Raw genomic sequence first — 23,013 nt, 5'->3', positions numbered from 1 at the left:
CCCTCTATCTCTGTGCGATGGGATGCCCGAAGCTGTCACCTCTGGAGTCACCGGGAGTCTGCAGGTCCTGCTAAGTGAGTAGAAGCTGACAACACATATCTCCCTGCAGATCTTTCAGGAGGGAAGTGTCAAGTCCGGGTGCTCAGGCTGGTGGCGAGGTTCAGGGGCCCGGAGCATCAGCTGATAGCACGGAGTGCGGGCCATGGGGGTGGGTGGTGGGGGACTGTGGTCCCAGGGGCTATCAGCAGCCTCAGCTGTGGCCTGTCCTGTGAGCAGTCCCATGTGCCTGTCTCTGCAGCACCATGTCCGTGCTTCACGTCTCTCCCTCAGAAACCTGCAGGAGGTCAGGCCTGCCCTTTCACCAAGGCCCAAGCCCATCACTCTTATTGTTTGAAAAAGAATTTCCTGGCCTTGAGTCTAAAATTAAACTGCCCTTTGAGAGTTTCCTATTTTGTCTGTTCCTGCCTCTCCTGCAGCGGCACCACCCTCCCTCCGCTCCTCCTGGATGGGAGCGCTGGAGAAAGCAGACTCCAAGCCAAGGGGCCTTTCTGTTGGCCTCCTTGCCCTCGGCCTCTCCAGGGAGCAGGGCACATGCGCCCTCCCCAGGCAGACGCACCCCAGGGCCCTTCTGAAGGCCAGACCTGGGCTGCTCCTAGCTTCCCCTTAGCATTGCCAGAGGAGCTTCTCCACCCTGCGCTGGGTAGCCAGGGAGCCTTGTCTAGCCTCTTGGAGGATGAGGAAGCCCAGACTAAAGTCTGTGGAGTTCAGCCTCGGGGATTGGGGGGGAGGCCCTTGGGGGGTGAAGGGTTTAAACCTCGAGGTCCTGTGTTGGTTGTGCAGACTCCCCCTCCCCTGCCCCCACAAGCATCTACGAGGCAGGAGCCCCGAGGGCGAGTCTGTAGACAGGTACTTCCAAAACATTGCAGGTCTCGACTGAGAAATGGGGGATGTGGGGTCCAAACCCTGCCTGAGCCTGGTTTTAGGAAGGAATTAGGACAACAGTACAAAGACTTTCTTTTTCTTTTTTTTTTTAAAGATTTTATTTATTTATGCATGAAAGACATAGAGACAGAGAGAGAGAGAGAGGCAGAGACACAGGTAGGGGGAGAAGCAGGCTCCACGCAGGGAGCCTGACGTGGGACTCGAACCCGGGTCTCCAGGATCACGCCCTGGGCTGAAGGCGGTGCTAAACCGCTGAGCCACCCGGGCTGCCCCGAAGGCTTTCTTAAGTGCAAGGGGAGCATTGCACGTCATGAATCCAAACTACGACTAAGATAATTCTTGGCTCTCTGGGCTCCTCCACCCATGAAGGCCGTGGGTCGCGGGTCAGGAGAAAGAATGTGGAAGGGTCGGCGGGAGAGGACGGTGGAGGTGGAGCTGTCCAGGAGCCTGCAGATCCCTGTGGCCAGCCTCCTCAGGAAGCAAAACTACAGAGGTTAAGTGGCAGGTGGGACGTCACGCAGATCCTTGGGGACAGAGCAGGACTTGAATCCAGGCTTCCTACCCCCCACCCCCCCTCGCCGTCTCCTGTCTTCCTGCTAGAGCGTGTGGACATCGATGCGTTCCTGGAAAACAGTTATTCCTGCAGAGGCTCACACCCAGGCTAACTCAGCTTAACCCCGGCCTAAAATGTTTGTTTTATTGTTATTCTGATTTTTCTCTTTTTCTTTTTTTTTAAGCAGCAGCATCTAGAAAGGAGGGAAATAGTAGCAAACACGAGGACATCTATGGTTGCTTGGCTAATGGCAGACATGAATTTGAAGAACGGGTCACACATAGTCTTACAGACAGGGGGACTCCATATGTTTGTGATTTGGTGGTGTGAAAATATTCCCCTCTTCCCTCTTTTCCGACTTTTGGGGGCAGGGAGAAGGGAGGCAAGGAGCAAAAGCTGTGGCTGCGAGGTTTGGTGGGGTTGGGTGGGGAAGGGTGGGAAGACGGTCAGAAGAGACAGCAGCAGGGAGCTGGGGCTGGGGGGCGAGATAGAGTCCCTGGCTCTGAAGCTCTGAGAGGTGGAGCTAAGGGAGGTAATGAAGGAGAGGAGACCTTGACTGGAGGGCAAATGAGGTGGTGGGCTGGATGCTGGTCATTAAAGCGGGCTCACTTGCAGAGCAGAGCAGGGGTAGGGTATGACCATCGTTCTAGTAGCTTCCAGATTACTGGGGCTTTGTTTTATTTGTTTCCAGTGTCAGAAAGGTGAAGCATGTGGGCTTGGGCTGTGTCCTCTGACAGCCCCCAAGAGGACAGGAGAAGAGTGCTGTTCCCTAGGCAGCTGGTCACCATGTGTGTGACGGAGCGGGGCAAAATGTGTGCTCTCTCGAGATGCCCAGGGCGAGGGGACCCAATCTCTCCAAGGCCCTGTGGCTACCATCCTTCTCTTGGCAGCCACTGGCCAACCGAAGCTCTGCCTTTGGCTTCCACGACGCTGTACACTTTCTTGTTTTTCTTCCTCTGTCTTCAATGGCACCTTTGAGTTGTTTTTCCCTTTTTCATCTCTCGTAACTGTAGGCAACTTTACAGACCCAGTTTTGATCTTTTTTCTGTTTTGTTTGAACTACCATTTTTCTTGACTTTGTACTCTCGCCGGGTGCTCCACGCTTCCAGTTTTAACCACACCCTTTCTTGTCCTCTCCTATCCTGCATTCACCTTCAGGACCCCTCCTCCCCCAAGGCCAAGTTGCTCGGCCACCACTCCATCTAAACACAGCTGAGGGAGAAGTTCTCATCCTCTCTCCCTTCTTATGTACTTAAACTCACCTTGTTCATTATGAAAAAAGCAAGCAATCCGAGCATTATCTGGGATCACCCCTTTCCTTCATCTCCTATCAGTTAGAAAATCATGTGGATTCTTCCTTTGAGGCACACTTACATTTCTTGTTTCCTCTTCCCCTCTCTATTCATGACCCTGATCTCACTGTCCTGTGCCTGAACTCCCGCTCAGCAACCAAACTAACAGGACACCAGTGAAGCACTCACATGAGGGCAAAACAAGGGCTGCCCAGCACTCGGTAATCAAGCTACATGACGTCTTAATGCAATATTTTTAAGAGTCAAAATTAATGCAAAAATTCTTATAAAAAATAAACATTTTTTTAAAAAGTTAGGATTAGTAGCACTGATTCTTTTCCTCCTTGCCTCAGTCTCCAAAACGGCTGTGAGGCACTCTATTTCCTATGTCAGCTTCCTCACCTCCTCCTTTTGCCCAGCCCATCCTACATGGCACCATCAAATGACTTTTCTAGAACATATTGATTCACATGTCACTACCTCTAATGTAACCTCCAAAGCCTTTCTCCTGGAGCCAAATTCCTGTCTGGTATTTATTATGGCCCTAACACTGTGATCTTCCCCTGTCTTTCCAAGCTTTACTTCTTATTAACTACCCTCCATGGCAAGCATCCACATTGCCCAAGAGCACACCTTTTTTTCATCCTTCTCACTACCAAACAACACAGTCTCTCTAGATCACTTATCTGAATCTTTCTTATTCTTCCTTTGATAGTATTATATGTTCTTTTTCACCATAAGGTGCATGATCATCTTCTTTTCTTGTTCTCTAGGCCCTTCATCATATGTTCTAGGCTAAAGCTTACTCAACCTTTCGGTTACCTTAATTTGTTTCCTCCAGGAAGTATTACCTGCTGCCACTCCCCTCCCTCTACACGTTGGTACCTAACCCTCTCACATCTCCTCGCTGTAATTTCCTGTTTACTCATCTGAATGTTCCTAAGGGTGAAGTTCATTTCTTGTTTGTATTGTGTTCTTAGCATCTAACATAATACTTGGCATAGACTAGGTGCATGGTCTCAATTTGCTCCATAAATGCACATTGCCGTAATATGCCTAGTACTTATCCTAAGATAGCACTCACTCTTCTTGAGAAATCTGTACTTGAGCCACATAGCTTCATATTGGATAAGTAGAAGAAAAGACCGTCTGAAACCAAATAGACCTGGATTTGAATTCTATCCTTATTATCTTATTAGCTGTGTGGCCTTTGGAAATTTACTAGTCCTCTGTTTTTTAAAGATTTTATGTATGTATGTATGTAGGTATGTATGTATTTGAAAGAGAGCAGGGAGAGGGACAAGTAGACTCTGTGCAGAGCCTGACTTGAGGCTCGATTCTAGGACCTCGGGATCATGACCTGAACCAAAATCAAGAGTCAGACGCTTAATGGACTAAGCCACCCAGCCGCCTCTACTTGTCCTCTTAAAGCCTCAGCTTGTTCTTCTGCAAAATGGGGGTAGAAATACTAATCTTGCATGAATGTGGTGAGGATTGAATGTGACCATTTCTGTACAATGTTTATCACACCAACTGGCATAGAGCAGGTGCATGATGTACGTTAGTTCCTTTCAATAATCACCTGTGGGATAAATGAGTGAGGACCTGTCAGATGGCTTTCTTAAAACTGTGACAGGGACTGGAAATGTTGCTTACATCTTATGAGTTCACCTCCAGTTGCAGCTACGAAAGGAAGGTGTCAACAAAGAGACTCAAACTTATTTTGGGTGGTGCTTTTTTAAAGCAATGAGGTGGGGGTTGTGCAGCCTAGATTTCTGACCTGTTAATAACCTGCTTCTTTCTCCTCAACTAAGACAGTTTCATAATGAATTGGAACTAGCTATGTGGTTCTTTTGAGTAAAAATGTCATTTTCATACTCTATGAAATAGGTATTAAGTCAGTTTGTGAAATGTCTAATAAACAGGCAGGTGTCTAGATAACAAGAATCATGCTGCTTCCAGGAGCATCTGCTAGCAAAGATGTTTGTGGTTCATGGTAGGCTTGGTGTATTAACTCCTTCTAATTTTTTTAAAGATTTTATTTATTTATTTATTTGACAGAGAGAGTCTGTCTTCAGGGGGAGGAGCAGAGGGAGAGAGAAAAGCAGGCTTCCCACTGAGCATGGAACCCAATGCAGGACTTGATCCCAGGACCCTGGGATCATGAACTGAGCCAAAGGCAGCCACTTAACCAATTGAGCCACCCAAGCACCACCCCCTGCCTTCTAATTCTTAAAAGTAGGGTCCTCTGGCTCTGCTGAGGGGTGCTAAAGAGAAAATATGTTTCAAAAATAGATTTCCATATATAAAGTAATAAATAAACTACCCCTGACAACAAAATGCCTGCTTTGGGGTGGGAGAGGGTCCTTAAAAAAAAAAAGCCAACAACATAAATTCAGTGTGATGCTGAGCAGGGTTGTAATCAGGGTTGGGGGTTGACTCACCACACTGCTACATTGCTTTCATTGCCTGGGTCTGGACCTCATTGCTGTGTCCCTAACCCACAAAGTACTCCTGCCTTCGATCTCTTCCCCTGCATAGTACATCCAGATAGTTTTCCTTCAACACTTCTTTGTAGACAACACCTTGCCATAAGTAGCCTTTCCTTAGCAGAGAAAGCCTAAACTTATAAACCTGAAAAAAAGTTCTCCATTCCATCTTACATCAAAAAGAATAAAATATTTAGGAATAGATTTAACCAAGGAGGTAAAACACCTGTACTCTGAAAACTGTAAGCATTGATGGAAGAAATCGAAGATGACAAAAACAAGTGGAAAGACATACAATCCTCATGGATTGGAAGAATTAATATTGTTAAAATATCCATATTACCTAAATCAATCTACAGATTCAATGTAATCCCTATCAAAATACCAATTACATTTTTCAAATAACTAGGACAAATAATCTTGAAGTTTGTATGAAACAATGAAAGACCTTGACTAGCTAAAGCAATCTTGAGAAAGAACAAAGCTGGAAGTATCACAATCCCAGATTTCGAGATAAACTACAAAACTGTAGTAATCTAAACAGAACAGTACTGGCATCAAAATAGAAACATAGATAATGGAACAGGTAGAGAGCCCAGAAATAAATCCATACTTATAGAGTCAATTAATGTACAATGATGGAGGCAAGAATATTCAATGGGGAAGACATTCTCTTCAACAAATGGTGTTGAGAAAACTGGACAGTTACGTGCAAAAGAATGAAACTGGACCACTTTCTTACACCATATACAAAAAGAAACTCCAAATGAATGGATTAAAGATCTAAATGTGAGACATGAAACCATTAAACTCCTAAAAGAAAACATAGACAGTAATTCCTTTGGCATCACCTTTAGCAACATTTTTCTAGATATGTCTCCTCAGGCAAGGGAAACAAAAGTAAAAATAAACTGTTGGGTCTGTACTAAAATGAAAAGCTTTTGCATGGTGAAGGAAACCAACAATAAAACAAAAAGACAACCCACCAAAGGAGAAAAGATATTTGCAAGTGGTACCTCCAATAAAAGTTTAATATCCAAAATATGTAAAGAACTTACACAATTCAACACCAAAAAAAAAAAAAAGCAATATTTTCTGGGCAGAAGATATGAACAGACTTTTCTCCAAAGACATACAAATGGCCAACAGACACATGAAAAGATGCTCAACGTCACTCATCATCAGGGAAATGCAAGTCAAAATCACAATGAGATATCACCTTACACCTGTCAAAATGGCTAAAATCAACAACACAAGAGACAAGTGTTGGTGGGAATGCAAACCATGCAGGCACTGTGGAAAACAGTATGGAGGTTCATCAAAATAAAAATAGAATTACTATATGATTCAATAATTCCACTACTGGGTATTTACTTAAAGAAAACAAAAACACTAATTTGAAAAGACACATGTAGCCATATGTTTACCGCAGCATTATTTACAATAGTCAAGATATGGAAGCAACCTGTGTCCACGGATAGATGAATGGAAAAAGAAGATGCAAGATACACACACTGGAATATTGCTTAGCGATGAAAACAAATGAAACCTTTTTTGTTTCAACACAGATAGACCTAGAGGGCATTATGCTAAGTGAAATAAGTCAGATGAAGACAAACACTATATGGTTTCACTTGCATTAGTAATCTAAAAAGAAAAAATAAACAGAAATAGGTTTGCAAATACAGTAAACTGGTATTTGCGAGAAAAGAGGGGGTTTAGGAATTGGAAGAATTAGGTGAAAGGGCTTAAGAGTACAAAATTACAGTTATGAAATAAATATGTCATGGAGATAAAAAAAATACAGCATAAGGAATATAATCGGTGATGTAATAACATTGTATGGTGACAAATGGTGGCTATACTTCTCATGATGAGCATAGTGTAATATACAGTATCGTTGAATCACTAGGGTCTACTCCGGAGACTAACAGAACATTGTATGTCAACTATACTTGAGTAACAAATATAAAAAAATAAGTAAATGATATAAAATGCAAAACCAAAACCATGGGGTTTCTACCACCCTCGCAGGGCCTATACCAAACTACCTACTACCTATCCACAAAGCTTCTGCTTGTACTACCTACTGCCATCTTCTAAGGCTTCTATAAGGAGGGCTTAGGCAAACCATGTACACACTGTCCCAAAATAACAGAGCTAGGCAACTTATAATTCTCCTTTGTATAATTTAGAATCAAACTTTCCTCACTTGAGACCTAATTCCTGCATTGACATTGAATTTTGAGACAGACTCTAAAGACATATTAGAAGATGGGGATAGATATTGAGAGCACACAGGTAGTCTAGGAAATGTGTTTCAAAATGATTCAGTTGCAAAGGGTTGTTAAAGACCTACTTATCCTTGGGGTTCCAAAGGTTGTTGCCTCAGGAGCTTACAATATGAAAATACAATGTCCCCCAAATGTTTTTAACCAGAATTCAGGAAACGTTTTCTGCCTGAAGCTCAGTAGAATGTTCTTGACAATGATTTCCCTAAACCTTCTGGTCCCAAACACAAATAACTAGCAGAACACAGTTGCTCCATTTACATTCTAGTGGTTCTCACCAGGGTCTGGTAGTAGAAACCAAGGATGTTAGCCTTGGCTACTCAACAGCTCAAGGTGACTCCATTCAGTTCGAACGGTATTATTATGTTCTCGGCACCTTTAGCCCAGTAGAAGCTGAACAGCCCCAAAGTAAATTTCATCCAGCCAGCCCTACTTTGAATAATTTCATGAATGTTACAGAAAATGTCATCCTAATTAGTGTGCACAAATGTCCTTTTATATTTTGGCGTCAATTGTCATTTTTCTCTGTGTCAATGTATTCTCTTCTGTTAATATTACTGAGCTTAAGTTAGTGGACAATTGCAAAATGGGGAAGTGAAAGTAGATAGGGAATGTTGAATCTAACAGAATAACACAGAGTTCTTGTCCTGAGGCTCACGGGGAGAGAGGACACAGGAAGTTCTCCAATGAGAGGATCTTACTGGGAGTTAACAAGCTACCCTTCTGGGATGAGAATACGTCCCGAGAAACTACATTTGTCCATTAGCCCCTTGACTTCAGTAGGTTCAACCATGTCAAATTCTAGCAGAGTTTGACTATCTTAATTGAGATTTTTATGGAGGTGGAGCGGTCATTAGAGAAGAGAAAAAGGAAAAAAAGAAAGTAAAGGATGGTCCAGTGTAGTAAAGATTCCTCAGGAAATCTTTCTGTGAATCTTCTGCTCCTCTTTTGGTGTCTTACTTTTTATTTTTTTATTTTTTATTATTTATTTATTTATTTATTTATTTATTTATTTATTTATTTATTTTTTGTGTGTGTGTCTTACTTTTTAACCTTCTTGCTCAATGCCAGGATTGTTAAGGGTCTGTTATAGTAAGATAATATCCACCTTCTCTTAGGTATCACATAGATGATTTATATATGTATTTCATATTTTATTTTGCCTTATATATAATTTTCTTTACACAGATTTTACGTAATCCTTTCTACCTTAGGAGGTAGGTATTATTCCCATCTTATAATTGAGTAAACTGAGGTTTAGGTAAAAGAATAGGCCCAGGCCTTCCATTAGTAAGTGGTAGAGCCAAGATTTGAATCCACATATATATACCTAGCTTCAAAAAACAAGGTCTTTCTTTCTTTTTTTTTTTTTTTAAGATCTTACTTATTTATTCATGAGACACACAGAGAGAGGCAGAGACACAGGCAGAGGGAGAAGCAGGCTTCCTGCAGGGAGCCTGATGCAGGACTCGATCCCAGGACCCTGGGATCACCCCTTGAGCCAAAGACAGACGCTCAACCACTGAGCCACCTGGGTGTTCTGAAAGAATAGGATCTTAAACACTGTAAAACATGCCTCCCACGTGTGCTTAAGGAAGCACATCTGCCTTCCTTATAAAGTCCTGGGTAGGTGGTATATTTTATGAATTTCATAAAATGGATGAAAGAATGGCATAAGTTCCCAAAATGTTGCAAGAAGCTGAAAATTTCTGTCTAGCCATTAACATCATTAACACCTATGCTCAATGAACTGAAAAAACAAGTGATTAGTATTACATAGGCCCATGCGTGGGTTTTCCTTGACATTTGTCACCTACTGGTTCTATGAGATCAGAATATCTTGTAATAATATCCACTTACAGTGTTATTACAGAGTAAGATCACAAAATAATTCAAAAGTCAGGGTTGTGCAAAGATGGCCAAGATTCTGCATCACTGTTAATCATGGGTCCTTATTGGAAAATTAGAAAAGAGGGCGGCCCTGGTAGCTCAGCTGTTTAGCGCCGCCTTCAGCCCAGGGTGTGATCCTGGGGACTGCGGATTGAGTCCCACGTCGGGCTCCCTGCATGGAGCCTGCTTCTCCCTCTGCCTGTGTCTCTGCCTTTATCTCTCTCTGTGTCTCTCGTGAACAAATAAATAAAATCTTAAAAAAAAAAAAGGAAAATTAGAAAAGATAGTTGTCAAATGCTTGAAGAAATGGATGAAAATCACTGCCTGTGCAGTCAAAGCAAGAGACTCTTCTCCTTCCCTGTGTCTGTTTTGGTGGCGGTGGTGGGGGATTGCTGTGATCAGTAGTTGGTTCTATTCTGTTATCTTCTATGGATGATCCCTACTCACGTGGTTATATGATAAGAAGTTATTGTGCTGTTCGGGCTGGAGTATAGAGATTTTCCTGTTAATATGCTTCCTTGTTTTTTCCTTGTCACAGAGGCAGGGGCCTATCAACTCCTATGAAGATCCTCGAATGGCCTGTGGTTTCCAGTCCAATTATCACCCGCAAAGAGCTTACTACCCCTTCTGGGATGAGATGGCCACTCAGGAAGTTCCCACAGGTCTGGAACACTGTGGCTCAGGTAGGAACGTGAACAGAGGCTCGGGATACAGAGAAAGTTGAAGGACAGTGGTGGTGTGATGTGGGCTGCATTCTCTGCAGCAGCAACAGCTGCCACGGCTTATGTGGGGACAAGATGCTATTGTTCTCTAACGGAAAGTCCCAGGACTTCTCCATAATTCTGAGTTACTTTATTCTCCAACGACAGGAAGATGGAACTCTAGGAATGAGCCCAAGAGAGGTTGCTTCAGGTCTCCATTCTGTAAATAGTTCTGGCCACCATGCATTTCCTGAAACTTGCCCATTTCGGCCTGGTTGTTGACAAAGGGCCTAGAAGTTCTCCAGTCGGAGAGTATGAGCTGGATAAACAGCCTTCTTACAAAATGGAATTTCTGTATTCATCTTTTTCTCCCCATTGTCTTCAACCTCTTGGCCTGTGCCCACTTGCATCTGGCTCCTTTTCCTCCGCCCCCTCCCTCTCCCCAGCTCTCCCTCAGGGACCTCCTTCTTCTCCCAGCATTCCCTACTCTCCTTGACCTACTGGTCATCCTGCTGCCCCCTGGTGAACAGGAATCGAACTCCTCCAGAGAACTCCCCTGTGGGTCCCATTTCCCAAAGACCTGACAGCTTGAGAATCCTTACCCCTGTTCTGTTTTGCAGAAGTCACCGTGTATCTCACAAATTCTATTAGTCCATGTTTATCTGCACGCGCTTTTTGTTACTTTATTTTTTAATGCAAAATGTAAAGCTTGATGTGGGGATTCTGAAGTGATGGATTAGGGTATTAAGTTTAATTTTTCCTGAGACCAGATTATATATTCAAGTACCAAAAAGCCAGTTCAAATCTGGATTTTTCTCCCAGGATGAATTCTCAGCCTAAGGAATCTCATTACTCGCGTATGTTGAAGATATGTAATTCTGAGGCATGCCATAGGGAGGAAGCCATTGGGAACTCACTTAAATAAATAAAAATTTTTTGTCCAATGTTTCTTTACTCCACATAACGGTATGATAGACTACTTTTATAACAGCAGAGACAGAAAATTAATGTTTGTTTGTTGCCCCTGCTTTAGTTTTGACCAGAAATAAAGAGGCGCAAAGCAAGGTGCTGTAGCACTTGGTGGGTCCTGGGGGGAAGACATGAGAGTCGGTTTCTAGTTGTCTGGTTCTCTAGAGCAGAATGGAATAAATCCCTGTGTTCCATAGTCTCTTGATTCAATAGTCATTGATGTTTCTGATACTCTTTGGCACCGCTCTTGGATTTCAGACTTGGTACATTATTGTCACTTTCTGCTTGGTTCTTCCAAGCATAAATACAAATGTCTCAACCATCTGTTTAAATAGGAGACAGGGAGGATTTTGCGTCTGTTTGCAGGTTAGATTTAAGGACCCCAAATTTAAAGAGATTAAAAAAGTCATCCTTTACAAACCATTCTAAACAAATAGTTTTTTTTTTTTTCGAGCAAAAGGTCAAAATGGTTGTGCTTACACTAGTATAATTCTTGAATTCTATCAATGACACCAGGCCTAAGTCCTGTATCTTCCAGTGCAACTCAAGTTAAAGCTATTTTGCCTTAATGCTTTCTTCTCTGGACGGTGCTTCTGTTTGCTGCAAGTCACGTCTTGTTAATAGGGGAGGTTTTCCACGCTGGTCCATAGCCTCAAGATCAGAATGTTCTTTCTTCATAGCTAAAAGATATGGTTCTTCTCTTTTATTTTCAGCTGAGAAGTACATAAATTCCCAAGTGAAGATGATTTTTCATTCTCTTCCTTGTCAAGGTTCTCAAAGGCAGAAAAATTTTATTTCAGGGCCAATGACACCATGTCTGTGATGCATGTGAAGAATCTCTTGGGATGAAGCTGCTTTGAAATGCGAGGATTCATAGCAGGATAATATAGTCTTTTCCCACAGTTGACTTCATTGTTGCAAGGAGAAGGAAGCCAGGGTCACTAGGCTAGTGGCTTTTGAGTAGGATGGGAAGATGGGTGCATAGAATAACCGGTCCTAAAATGACCTGGTTGTTGTCAACCGCAGCTCAGAAAGGCTAGAAAACCTCCACGGGGAGCGGTGCCTTGGTGGCACATGTGAGGTCTGTAGTTCCTCTGCCCTAGGCTCCCTCTGATGGAAATATCCGGCAAGAACCCTGAGCTTTTCCAGCCCCTCCTTTGCCTTTTGAGCTGTCCAGACGAAATAGTTGCAACGATTATTTCTGGGCTGTGGTCCAGCCCTCCTCAGTGATGGGTGTCCTTTGGAAGGAGATTTGGGGTTATAGAGAAGGGAGATGAAGACATGGACCAACCAATGATTTCTCCAGCTGCAGCACATTTCCTTGGAGATGTGTTGAGTAAGAAGAAAGAGAGAAAAAAATACGCTACATTTTTTTTCATCTTCTTTTATCCTATTTATAACTTCAGTTTCCTTCCCGTCCTCCGTCTCATGGCCACTCCCCACCCCCGCTCTCATCTCACGTTTTGTGCTCTCAGAAGGAATGAATGAACTTCTTTTCCAAGGACTCCACATCTGTCAGTGACTGGAATACCCCGCAGGAGGGGCCATCGAGGAACATCAGGCCCCTTCCCAAGAATGTGGCTCCTATTCACGAAGGGGCAGAGGCTGAGGAAGAGGGGGGTGGTGGTGAGGGAGAGAGAAGACAGGGGATGGAGCTGAGAGGAAATGTGACTGAAAGAGAGCCTACCAGGTGAGCGGGAGAGAATGCTCAGTAAGCAAGACAGTCAAGAATGGGTTGGACAGAACAGATGGTAAGAAAGGTGCCCAGGAAGACAGTGAAGCGTGGAAATGGAAAGAAAATACAGGTATGGGTAGGCAGGTGGAGCAGGATGGGAGGAGAACATGAAAGCTGAATGGGAAGGCAAGAGAAGGGGGTCCCAGAAAAAGACAAGGCCAGAAGGGGAGGGGAAGATGATATGAGAGAGAGAGACAGAGAGAGACAGAGAGAGACAGAGAGAGAGAGAACACCAAAAAAAAAAAAAAAAACCCAGATGAATCTGAGGACATTAACTATACGGCTAAAAAGGGAAGCCACATTTGCATGCAATTGCCTGCGCAGCTGTACATTTCTTCATGACAATCTCGTAGTCATCATTTTCTTTTATTTCTCCTCCTCCCGTCCGCCCATTCCCCCCCACCCCCCCTCAACCTGGAGCCATTAGCAAGAGCCAATGGGGACGGGGAGCTGGTGTGCTGCATGAATGAATGGCCCTTTCTGTCTCCACTCCTCGTCATCCCTCTGTCAGGGAGCCTTGTGAATCAATGAGCCCCTTACACAAGACACGGCTGAAATGTCTGTTACTGTTTATAGTCTGACTGGAGTGGAGCCCACTGACCCTGCCTCCTCCCTGTTCCCGTGTCCACTCTTCTGTCCCCAACATCGGCCCTTGCGCTGCATCATCTTAGCAAGGATCACTTTACTCCTTGTGTCTAAGAACTCATTGACATTTCACTGCCATTAACTGTCGGGACGACTTCTGAACCACAGTCCAGTTGAGAAGGGACAGGGTAGATGGCAAACCATTCTTGGATGGAGCCAGTGAGCTCAGAGCGGTGCCCAGTCCCCGCTGGAGTCCTGCAATGCCTCCTTTCCACTGGGATCTAGAAAACCGACACCAGAGACCCAACTGGGCACGCGGGCCACACGACCACAGCCCATACCGCCAGTCGACAGCTGTCCATATTTAATTTTAATATTATGAATGACAACAGCGTGTATCAGAAAAATCTGAGGCTTACTGAGCACCCTTCCAGTTTGTCAAATAACTTGACAAACTATCAAGCTATTTTTCATTTCATGGGTGGATTTGTCTTGAATCAGCCACACTTGTGGCTATAAGGTGAAATAGTTGCTTGGAGCTGGAAAGCAGTTTGAAGCTGCAGAAGACAGTATCTCCAACTTATCCCTAATGGGAATGAACCCATGGTCTTGTTATGTGGTCCTTGATTTCAGAAGCAAGACATTACTTCTTCTTGTACAATGCAGTTTGGTATGTTTTTGGTCATCGGACATAGGAAAAACCTCATGCACCCCCATTTACAGCCTACTTTCCACTTCTCATTCCTCAGGAGAGAGGACGTATATATAGTATATTGGTAAAGAATCCAGATTCTGGAACCAGATTGCTTGGGTTTGCACATCAACTCTTGCTAACTGAGTGACCTTACGCAACTTACTGTATCTCTGTACTCTCGTTTCCTCACATACACCAGTGGTTCTCAAAGTGTGTCAGAATCACCTGGACGGCTTGCTAAAACACAGGGTGTCGGGTTCTATCCCCAGGGTTTCTGATTCAGTGTGTCGAGGGTAAGATCAAGAATTTGCATTTTTCACAAGGTCTTAGGTGCTGCTGCTGGTGCTGCTACTGCTGGTCCAGAGACCACGCTTTGAAAACCACTAAGTTAATATATGTAAAGCTTGAAGCAGCGCTGTCACTCAGCAAGCACCATATGAATGTTTGCTATCATCACTTATCACCCCGAAACGCCTGAGCGGCCAGAAATATCTGCGTATCATTGAGTCATAAAGTGACCCACTGATTGGTTGAACACTTTTGGTGGTCAGTGCTACATACTGGAAATAGAGGAGATGTCTGGAGAAGGGGAAGACTCGTTCCTTGTCTCTAAGCGACTCTGTTCAAGTGTGTACGGGGGGTGGGGGGGTACACTTACATGATGGGAGAAATTGCTCCCATGTGAAATATGACGCTTATTCATAAGATAATATTTGGCAGTGTGAGTGTGTGGCTTTGGATCTTGCTACTTAATATTTCTAAAATAAATTTACTAGTAAAATGGTAGAACAAAAGAATGTCTTTCTCAAATAAACTCTGGAAGTTCCAGTGGGAGATGTATTGGGAGCCCGGGTTTCTGGTCTCTCTTGGGGCTTTCTCAGACGGCCAGGCGGCTGGGAGAGATCAAGCCTAGCCCCGTGTTTGGAAAGGGCTATTGACAACCAGGTGGGAAGTTTCAACAGGAGAAGCAGATGCCTCCGTTTGGCTTTTAAGCGTTGAGAACGTTGAGAGAATGCCAGGCAGACTTGTTGAATGGAGATTCACCTTGCTCTGAAATGTTTATTCTCATAGCAGTCTTGGCCTTTCAACTGACCATCTCAGATGGCCTTGTGGTTTTAAAGAACAGTATTTTCAACTCTATCTGCTACATATATCTGTTCTTTGCTCATTTGGGCTGTTTTCCTTCTCTGGAGGACCTGTTTCAGTTTCTTTGTTCTTCAAAAACAGCTCTGATCCTGTGTGTGCATGTGTGTGTGTGTGTGTGTGTGTGTGTGTGTGTGTGTGTGTGTGTTTGTTTCTGGGATGCTGTAACATGGGTCATTCCTCTCGGGGAAAATTTTAACCTTCTCAGGTGTTAACTTTATCATTGTGGCCTTGGGGAAGGAGGAAGGTAGTCTCATGGCCTTTCACTGAAGGCTGTGGTTGGGGCCTAGCAGCCCTGGCAAGTCACTTCCATGGGATGGGATGGGGCTGGGGGAAGCTTGATGCAAGAATCTCCTCCCCCCACTCGCATGGCATCTCTGAGGTTGCCAGGAGGTGAGAGCCATGGCGCGCATTAAGAAGAGAATCTATATGCACAAAAGCTACCCTCCATCGTTGCTATATTATTTCCTTCTTCTTGTGATGAGATTTCTGTGAATGCCTGACCTCGTTCTCCGTTAAGTGAAGGATACGACTCCAACTATGGACTGAATATGTTCTGATTTACCTATGTCACGTCACCTCCTCTTTTCTACTCCCACCTCCCGAGCCCTTGGCAACTTTTTGGTCTGTGCTATCTCATATGCACATTACAAGAACTTATTGGCATAGATTTTTGAGTATGAGCTGAAGGATGCCGAGTCCAGGCTAAGGGTTTAGCAGTGGTGTGATGGAAAAGAGCAAGAACATGCCTGGAATCTCGTTCCTTCACCTTTAACAGGTGGGATACTTGCACTGATTGCAAAGAGGTCTTGTGCCCATTAAATGGGGTATATACTTAAAAGGTCATGGCCTACAACAGGCAATCAATAAATGCTGCCTCCCTTCTTTCTCCCTTCAGCATGATTTGAGTGTGCATTTAAGTGATCCAAAGAAACTAGACATCCCACCTTTATCCAGTGAATCTTGCCCACTCATCAGGCCAGAGGCTAATTTTCTGACACCTCCCAACTTTCTCCTTCATGTGTCTCCTTTTGCCAGTGAAGGGAGCCCGGAGCCTGGGGCAGGGCCAAGAGAAGGAAGACAAGCTCTGCCCCCTTAGGGACAGGAGACTCCTGCCTCCCTAACAGCTCTGGGCAGTAAGGATTGGAAAGGTCTTCACACCCGTGAATCATCTCTGGGAAGGTGCTCGGGAAGGAAGGTCCCCTAGAGGGAGGAACCGTTAGTGGAGCTGCCGTTAGCACGCCGGCCTTCTGGTTGGCTGTCCTGCGATGCGTTGCTTCTCAAAAAAAAATCCTAGGATGCAACAGCGTTGCACTGACAATCCCAGGGGGCTGGAGACAGGAAAAAAAAAACGTTCTCTGAACTTTTTCAAACCACAAATATTTGGTCCGAGTTGGGAAAAGGTCCCCGGGGCACCGAGTTCTTCCTTGATTGGAGCAGTTTGACCCCTCTCCTGGAAGTCCTCGGGCGAGGGCTGGGCTGGGGCCGGTGGGTGGTGCGCCTGGCGTCGGCCCCGGCCCCTCTGCGCGCTGCGGGCCCTGCTCGCTCTGTGAATGGAGAGCTGGGGCTGGGTGAATGGGGTGGGAGCTGGAGGCCGGCAGGGAGGAGGGGGTGCGCGCGACCCTGCAGGGGTGCGGGGTGGGGGATGCGCAGAGACAGCCTGTTTTTCTCAGTGTCTGGCCGCCGAGAGCCTCTTACCCGCGCTCTCTCTCCAGATGTTCGCTGTGTTTATAGCTGCTGAAGCAGGAGACCCAGCTCCCTCATTAATAAGTTTCTTTCTTGCACCGCGGCCAGGGGTCTGAGCCCGGAGCCCGCAGCTGGAGGAGGCTCGGCGGGGGAGGGCCGCCCGCAGGGGGAGGCGTCTCGCTCCCTCCCCCCCGCCCCCAGCCTCCGCGTCCCTAACCCCTACCCCGCCTCCCTCCTCTGCAATCCTCCCAAAATACACGGGCGCACAAAAAGAAAAACACCAGCAGATTTTTTATTTCAGAGAGTAAACACTTGGGCCATGGGGGTCTGGAGGTTATGGGAAAAGAGGAAACCATCAGGCTAATCAGGCAGGCACACACTTCCCCTGCTGAAATAAAACAGAAATCATTGCTGCGCAGGGCTGGCGGGTTAACCCCGGCGCTGCCAGCGACGCCAGGGCGGGCGGAGGGGGGAGGGGGGAGGGGGGACAGGGGAGGGAGGGCGGGCGTCGGAGGACGAGGACCAGGGTTTTTAAATCCAGATCCAGGCCAGGAGCAGGGGGGAGAGGAGTGAGCTCTCCGAGGCCTGAAAGCCTTGCATTCAGCCTGCGGTAGCCCATGGGCCCCTCCCCGGGCTTTGCAGAGAGGCGGTCGGACCAGAAGAGATACTGCCCTGAGATGCAGTTTAGCAAGAGGTGGGCGGGAGTCCTAGGTAGGTCAGGGAGAGGGAGAGAGGGTGCACCTCGCGCTGCACCCCGCGCTGCACCCTGCGCTGCACCCCGCGCGCCTGGATGGTTACTGTTCAGAAACCAGCAGCAGGGATAGTGGGGAGGGTCTGGCCTGGGTTTTCGCCCTGCACCTTCAGCTCTGCAACCCTGGCCACATCCCGAGCCCTCTCAGCCCTCATTTTTCTCATTTGTAATAGAATCCTGCTGACCTCCCCACCCCTCCCCGCCCCAGTTATGGTGGGGAGCAAAACTCCACATTGGATGTGGAAACTGCAAACACCAAAGCACGGCCCTCCATTCATAATTTCCTAGATTGCTGTCAATTGATCAGGCTCCCCTCTCCCTCCCTCCTCCTCCCTCCCCTCCCCTTCCCTCCTCCGTCCTCCCTTCCTCACTCCCTCACTCCCTTCCTTTCTTCCTTCTTTCCTCCTTCCCTCCCTCCCTCCCTCCCTCCCTCCCTTCCTTCCTTCCTTCCTTCTTTCCTCCCTCCCTCCCTTCCTTATTAAATGCCTGGCTTCAGCTTCCACCTTCACTCACTCGCCCTGCTGCTGCCTGTCTGGAGAGCATAAATATCGCCTGGGCCAGAGGTCATAGGTCAAACATGAGACCTAATTGCACTGCGAGAGGAATTACCTTTTCACTGATGTACAGGGCAACCTTTGGCTCTTTCCGAGGTTGCTATTTTTAAAAGTAGGAGTGTGTTTTCCCCACTGGACACCCCGGTTTGATTCACTTACCACCTCCGAAAAAGAGGTGCGATTCTTTTGGACTTTCTTGCTGACAAAGGAAACAAACCTTTGGAACCTCTGTCCATCCTTGCAGGGGCATTAACCAAACCATACAACAGAGCTACCGGTTCTCAAGTTGTTTCATGTCTTTCCCCACGTCTCCTCAGACTTGGTGCACTGGGTGCTTGAGAAACGGAGAGGTCATACCAGTGATGAAGTAGCCACCGGAGCAGGGTTCTGGTTGCCTTTGCTGCTCTCTTGATTTCTTACCTGCTTCGTACATTTTGGTTAATCAACCCTGACCACTTTCCGCCCGGTCTCAGACCTGCAGATTCTCAGAGGAGCAGGGATGCTGGACCCAGATGAGTGTCAGAAATGCGTCATCCCTCCTCAATGGTGTGCGAGGAGTTTTTGAAGGGTCTGTAGCTTTCCTCTGGTTCTCAGAGTGGTCTGAGACCCTCAAGGAGTTAGGGACTCTTGCCCAAGAGGAAAGGTACTTTTGAACCCCCCGCCCCACCCCCCCCAGCATTTAAAAGCATGTTGTACATAGAGGGTATGTAAAGCCAATTTTGTTGAACTGGGTTGCATTCCGTGGTATGAGCTTCCTTCCTATCAATCCCTTCTCACCGCTCTGGCCAGTCCCAAGAGAGTGGATTTAAATCTGGAAGCCGATTCTATCCCATTGTGCCAGAGACACTGGGCATTGAAGCCTTGACTAAAGTCCAGCCACATCTCTCCTTTTTTTCTTTCCTCCTTTCAACATCTCCTTTTATTTGTTTTTATTATTATTTTTAAAGATTTGAGAGACACACAGAGAGAGGCAGAGACACAGGTAGAGAGAGAAGCAGGCTCCCTGTGGGGAACCCGATGTGGGACTCGATCCCAGGACCCCAGGATCACACCCTGAATGGAGGCAGACACTCAACCACTGAGGCACCCACGCACCCCTCAACATCTTTCATATCCTGCTCCTTAGAACGAGCTTTCCGAATGTCCATGGAGGTTGTGGACCTGTGGCCTCTGTACTGTGAGGTGGAGGTGGGGAGGGGGAGAGCATTTTGGGGCGGGGGGGGGGGTCCCTCCAGAGCTTCAGGGGAGAGTCACACTGTGATCTGCATTTTACAGACTTGCTGCTGGTCATAGACTTTCCCAACACGCTGTCCTCTGCAGGGAGGCAGAGGGGGGAGGGCAGGGGGTGGGGGAGAGAATGAGCTGCAGAAACACTGCCTCTGAAGCGGGTGGGGGTCCAGAGCTAACACCCCCCAACAATGTGTACAGAAACCACCAGGGCACGTACACTTCCAGATGCTGCGTACCCTCACCCGACTGCCTCCAACTCGGGGCGCTCTTCCGATCTCGGCCCCCATTTCTGATCTCTAACCTCTTGTGGAATCACTGACTGTTCTATCTGTCGTCACAAACCGGCTTAGTCAAGCGGAGACCATTTTCAGAAAGTCTCAAATCTAGGGGGAGAGATTACCCCACCCTGGGTCAGCTACTTTGAACTGCCCAGTGACGTCATAGCATTTCCTTCTTTGGTCAGGACAGTTGGACATTCTTAACTGAACAGGGCTTCGGGCTTACGTGACATTGATAAGTTGAATGTCGGGTTTTATAATGCAAGTGGCTGAAGCGTCTGTGGTCCTGTTCCTGGAGAGTTGAGGGAAGCCTGGAAAGAACAGAAAACTTGTCCTGCCTACTTCAGCCATACGTGAGAAATTCAGGCATTTTATCGGTACTTTGTGCCATGAAAATCTGAGTTCAAAGTTCCTAAATAACAAAACCAACCTATCATGATGCCAAGTTTGATTGACTCTTAGTAGTTCTTTTTGTCCCCCTCTAACATAATTCAGATCCCTCAGAATGTCCAGTTAGATATTGGACCTATCTGTATTTCTGTTGCTTCTCTCCTGATTAATAAAAACATGTAAGAGTGTAGAGTAAAAATAGTTTGTATGACATTCTTGTTCAATTTTAAATAATCTTACTGTAGGAAGTCCCAAGAGAAGGCCTGCCTTCTTTCTAGAACAGCTAGAGAGGATGAGTAATTGCCATTCATTAAATACTTTCTATATGCGAGGAATCACACACGTGTGGTGATTTCACTCTTCAAACAATCGTCTGAGGGTGATACGATGACCCATTTTACAGATGCCAGATGGGATGAATGAGGCTCAGAGGGTAAACTGACTTCCCAAAGAAGTCCATAACTCTGGGAGATGAGGAGACGGTCAGTGAAACTGGGATCCTACTCCAAAGCCCATGCTCTGACCCTGATGGAACCTTGGCCTGCCCCCAAAGTGTTCTTTTAGGTTCTTGTTGCCTCGCCCCTAGTGGCTAATGTCTGCCCTAGACGGGTAGGAGAATACAAGCTCATTGTCCCACCAACCAGAGACCCATGAAAATCTTGGAGGCCGAATGGAGAGGATGAGCCCATGTAGTCTGTCTTTTGGGACCTTCTCTCTGGTTCCTCTGGGTCTGACAGTGGGCACGAGGGAGCTGGGCCATCTGCAGCGCCCCTTGGGAGAATGGGATTTCCTTGGCTAGGCTTTCACTTCGGATCTGTCACCTTAGCATCACGGTCCCCTTTGCTGCCTCTCTCCTTTGCCACCAACCAGTTTTGGGGGCAGACAGAGTCGCTGAGCAAGAGTAGACCCTAAGAAGTTTGTGAAAGCTTATACCCTTGAAGCTCTCCGCAGTGTACACAGCACGTGCTAAAGTTAACACAGACTCCTCAGACCTCTGAATAGAGGGACTAATTGTGGGGAAGCTGCTTTTCAGCACACAGGATGGGCTGTTCTCTGTGGGTTTTACTATCAAAAGGCTTTTAAAAGTGCAGTGTAGCCATTGTTGAATATTTCACAATGAATTAAATACCATTTTTCTTCTCGCAGCTGTTCCGTGTGAGTGAGCGTAGAGTGCTTTTTTTTTTCTTCCCTCTTCTTCTTCTTTTTTTTTTCCCTTGGCAGAAGACGTCTGCTGTATAAACCTAAGCGCTGCGGTAATGAGATTATTTGTGTGTGAATTCTTTAGGAAAAGCATTTCTTTATTTTAAACTCAATGTGATTCGGGCCTGCTGCTCTGGAGATGGGAGACAGGGAGCCTTGGAAAAGAATGGAATTGAAATGTCTCTGAGCGGAATTGGGAGCAGCCGGGGGTGGGGGGGGCACGGGGATGGGGCTTCTGGCCTCCCTGCATGTATCCACAATCCCCGACAATCCCCTGGGGGGCGGCCTGCCTCTCCCAGCCCTACTGACTGGGCTGCGGAGGAGGAAATTCCATATATATATTTTTCTTTTTTTTTCTTTTTTTTTTTAGTAAACAATCACTATTCCATCTGCCCTTTCAAAGTTTCTTCCTGAACTCCCAAGTTTTTTATTTTTTTATTTAATTTTTTGAAATCCCAAGTTTTTATATATTTTTTTAAAGATTTATTTATTTATTTATTCATTCAAAGAGAGCGAAGAGAGAGGCAGAGGGAGAAGCAGGCTCCATGCAGGAAGCCCGATGTGGGACTCGATCCTGGATCTCCAGGATCACACCCCGGGCTGCAGGCGGTGCTAAACTGCTGCGCCACCGGGGATGCCCGAAATCCCAAGTTTTAATGGAATTGAAGGGACATTTGTTTTGCTCTCTCCTGTTTTTATATCACAGAGCAGTTGAGAACTTTCAAGTATGAAATACACAAGGAAATACACAAGCTTTCCTCTCACACTTAAGGTGATTTCCACAAATTAGGACGTAGTCAACCTTACTGGTGCCATCAAGTGCTCTACCGAGCGTCCCCTTGTCTTGCCTTGCTTGACTTCGTTTTTCCTCTTCCAATTTTTCATTGCCTTTCATAGCCATCAAGCGTCAGGTAAGCAGTGAGTTGGAACTAAGTATAAAATCAATGAAGATTAAAGACTATGCAGACGTAACTCTTCATAAAGGATCATCAGGGAGTTACCAGCTGTTCTTTAGATCCAGTGAAGATGAAGGGGGGGAAAATGGGGAAAAAATGGGGAAAAGAGGTTTAGATTAGCTATGGTGAAATTTAACTCTGAAATCCATTATTAAAGGAGTTTGTGAATTGCCTATCCCCTGGAATATATTTCAGGATATTTCAGAAGTAGGTTAAGTAATTTTTTATTATCCTTCTGCTCTTATCACATGAGATAAAGATTCCAAAACCTTTTAAGGGAACTTCAAGGGAATGTTTCAGGAATCTATCAAGTGGGAAAGAGCAGGTCACATATGAAAAGAAAGCTATTGATTTCGAGAATAATCTTTTAGTTCTGCATCAGTGAGTGAAGCAAAAAAAAGGGGGACTTGGCTAGGCATGTGTTATGAGAACTCAACCAATAAGATTGGGGGCAGAGGACAGAAGGTTTGAAATGTCATTCTGCATCTTTCCCATTGTTATTGATCACCTACTCTTTTCACTTCCCATATTTCCCGATATCTGTGGCAGGTGGGCAGGTGGAAATTAATCATTCTCCCCTCCCTTTACCCGAAGTGAAAGACCTGCTTCCTTTAAAGAAAGAAAATTTAAAGAAAATTTGTAAATTAAAGAATACCTAAGGGGAAAGGGCACTATCAGTTTCAT

The 23,013-nt window shown here is 45.8% G+C and overlaps 1 protein-coding gene across 4 annotated transcripts in view; it reads left to right on the top strand.

The window, feature by feature from the left end:
* ETS1 (ETS proto-oncogene 1, transcription factor) overlaps positions 1-23,013 on the top strand; it is a 130,755-nt gene that overhangs the window by 20,287 nt on the left and 87,455 nt on the right. For all 4 annotated transcript variants that reach the window (XM_077894145.1, XM_077894147.1, XM_077894144.1 and 1 more), the window contains exon 3: positions 9,996-10,140. In XM_077894145.1, coding sequence (XP_077750271.1) covers positions 9,996-10,140 — 145 coding nt within the window. The remainder of the gene's footprint in view (positions 1-9,995; positions 10,141-23,013) is intronic.

This window comes from Canis aureus, chromosome 3 (assembly GCF_053574225.1).
Source record: "Canis aureus isolate CA01 chromosome 3, VMU_Caureus_v.1.0, whole genome shotgun sequence".
Lineage (NCBI taxonomy): Eukaryota > Metazoa > Chordata > Mammalia > Carnivora > Canidae > Canis > Canis aureus.
Note: the sequence above shows the minus strand (reverse complement) of the source record. Positions and strands in the feature narration are given on the sequence as shown.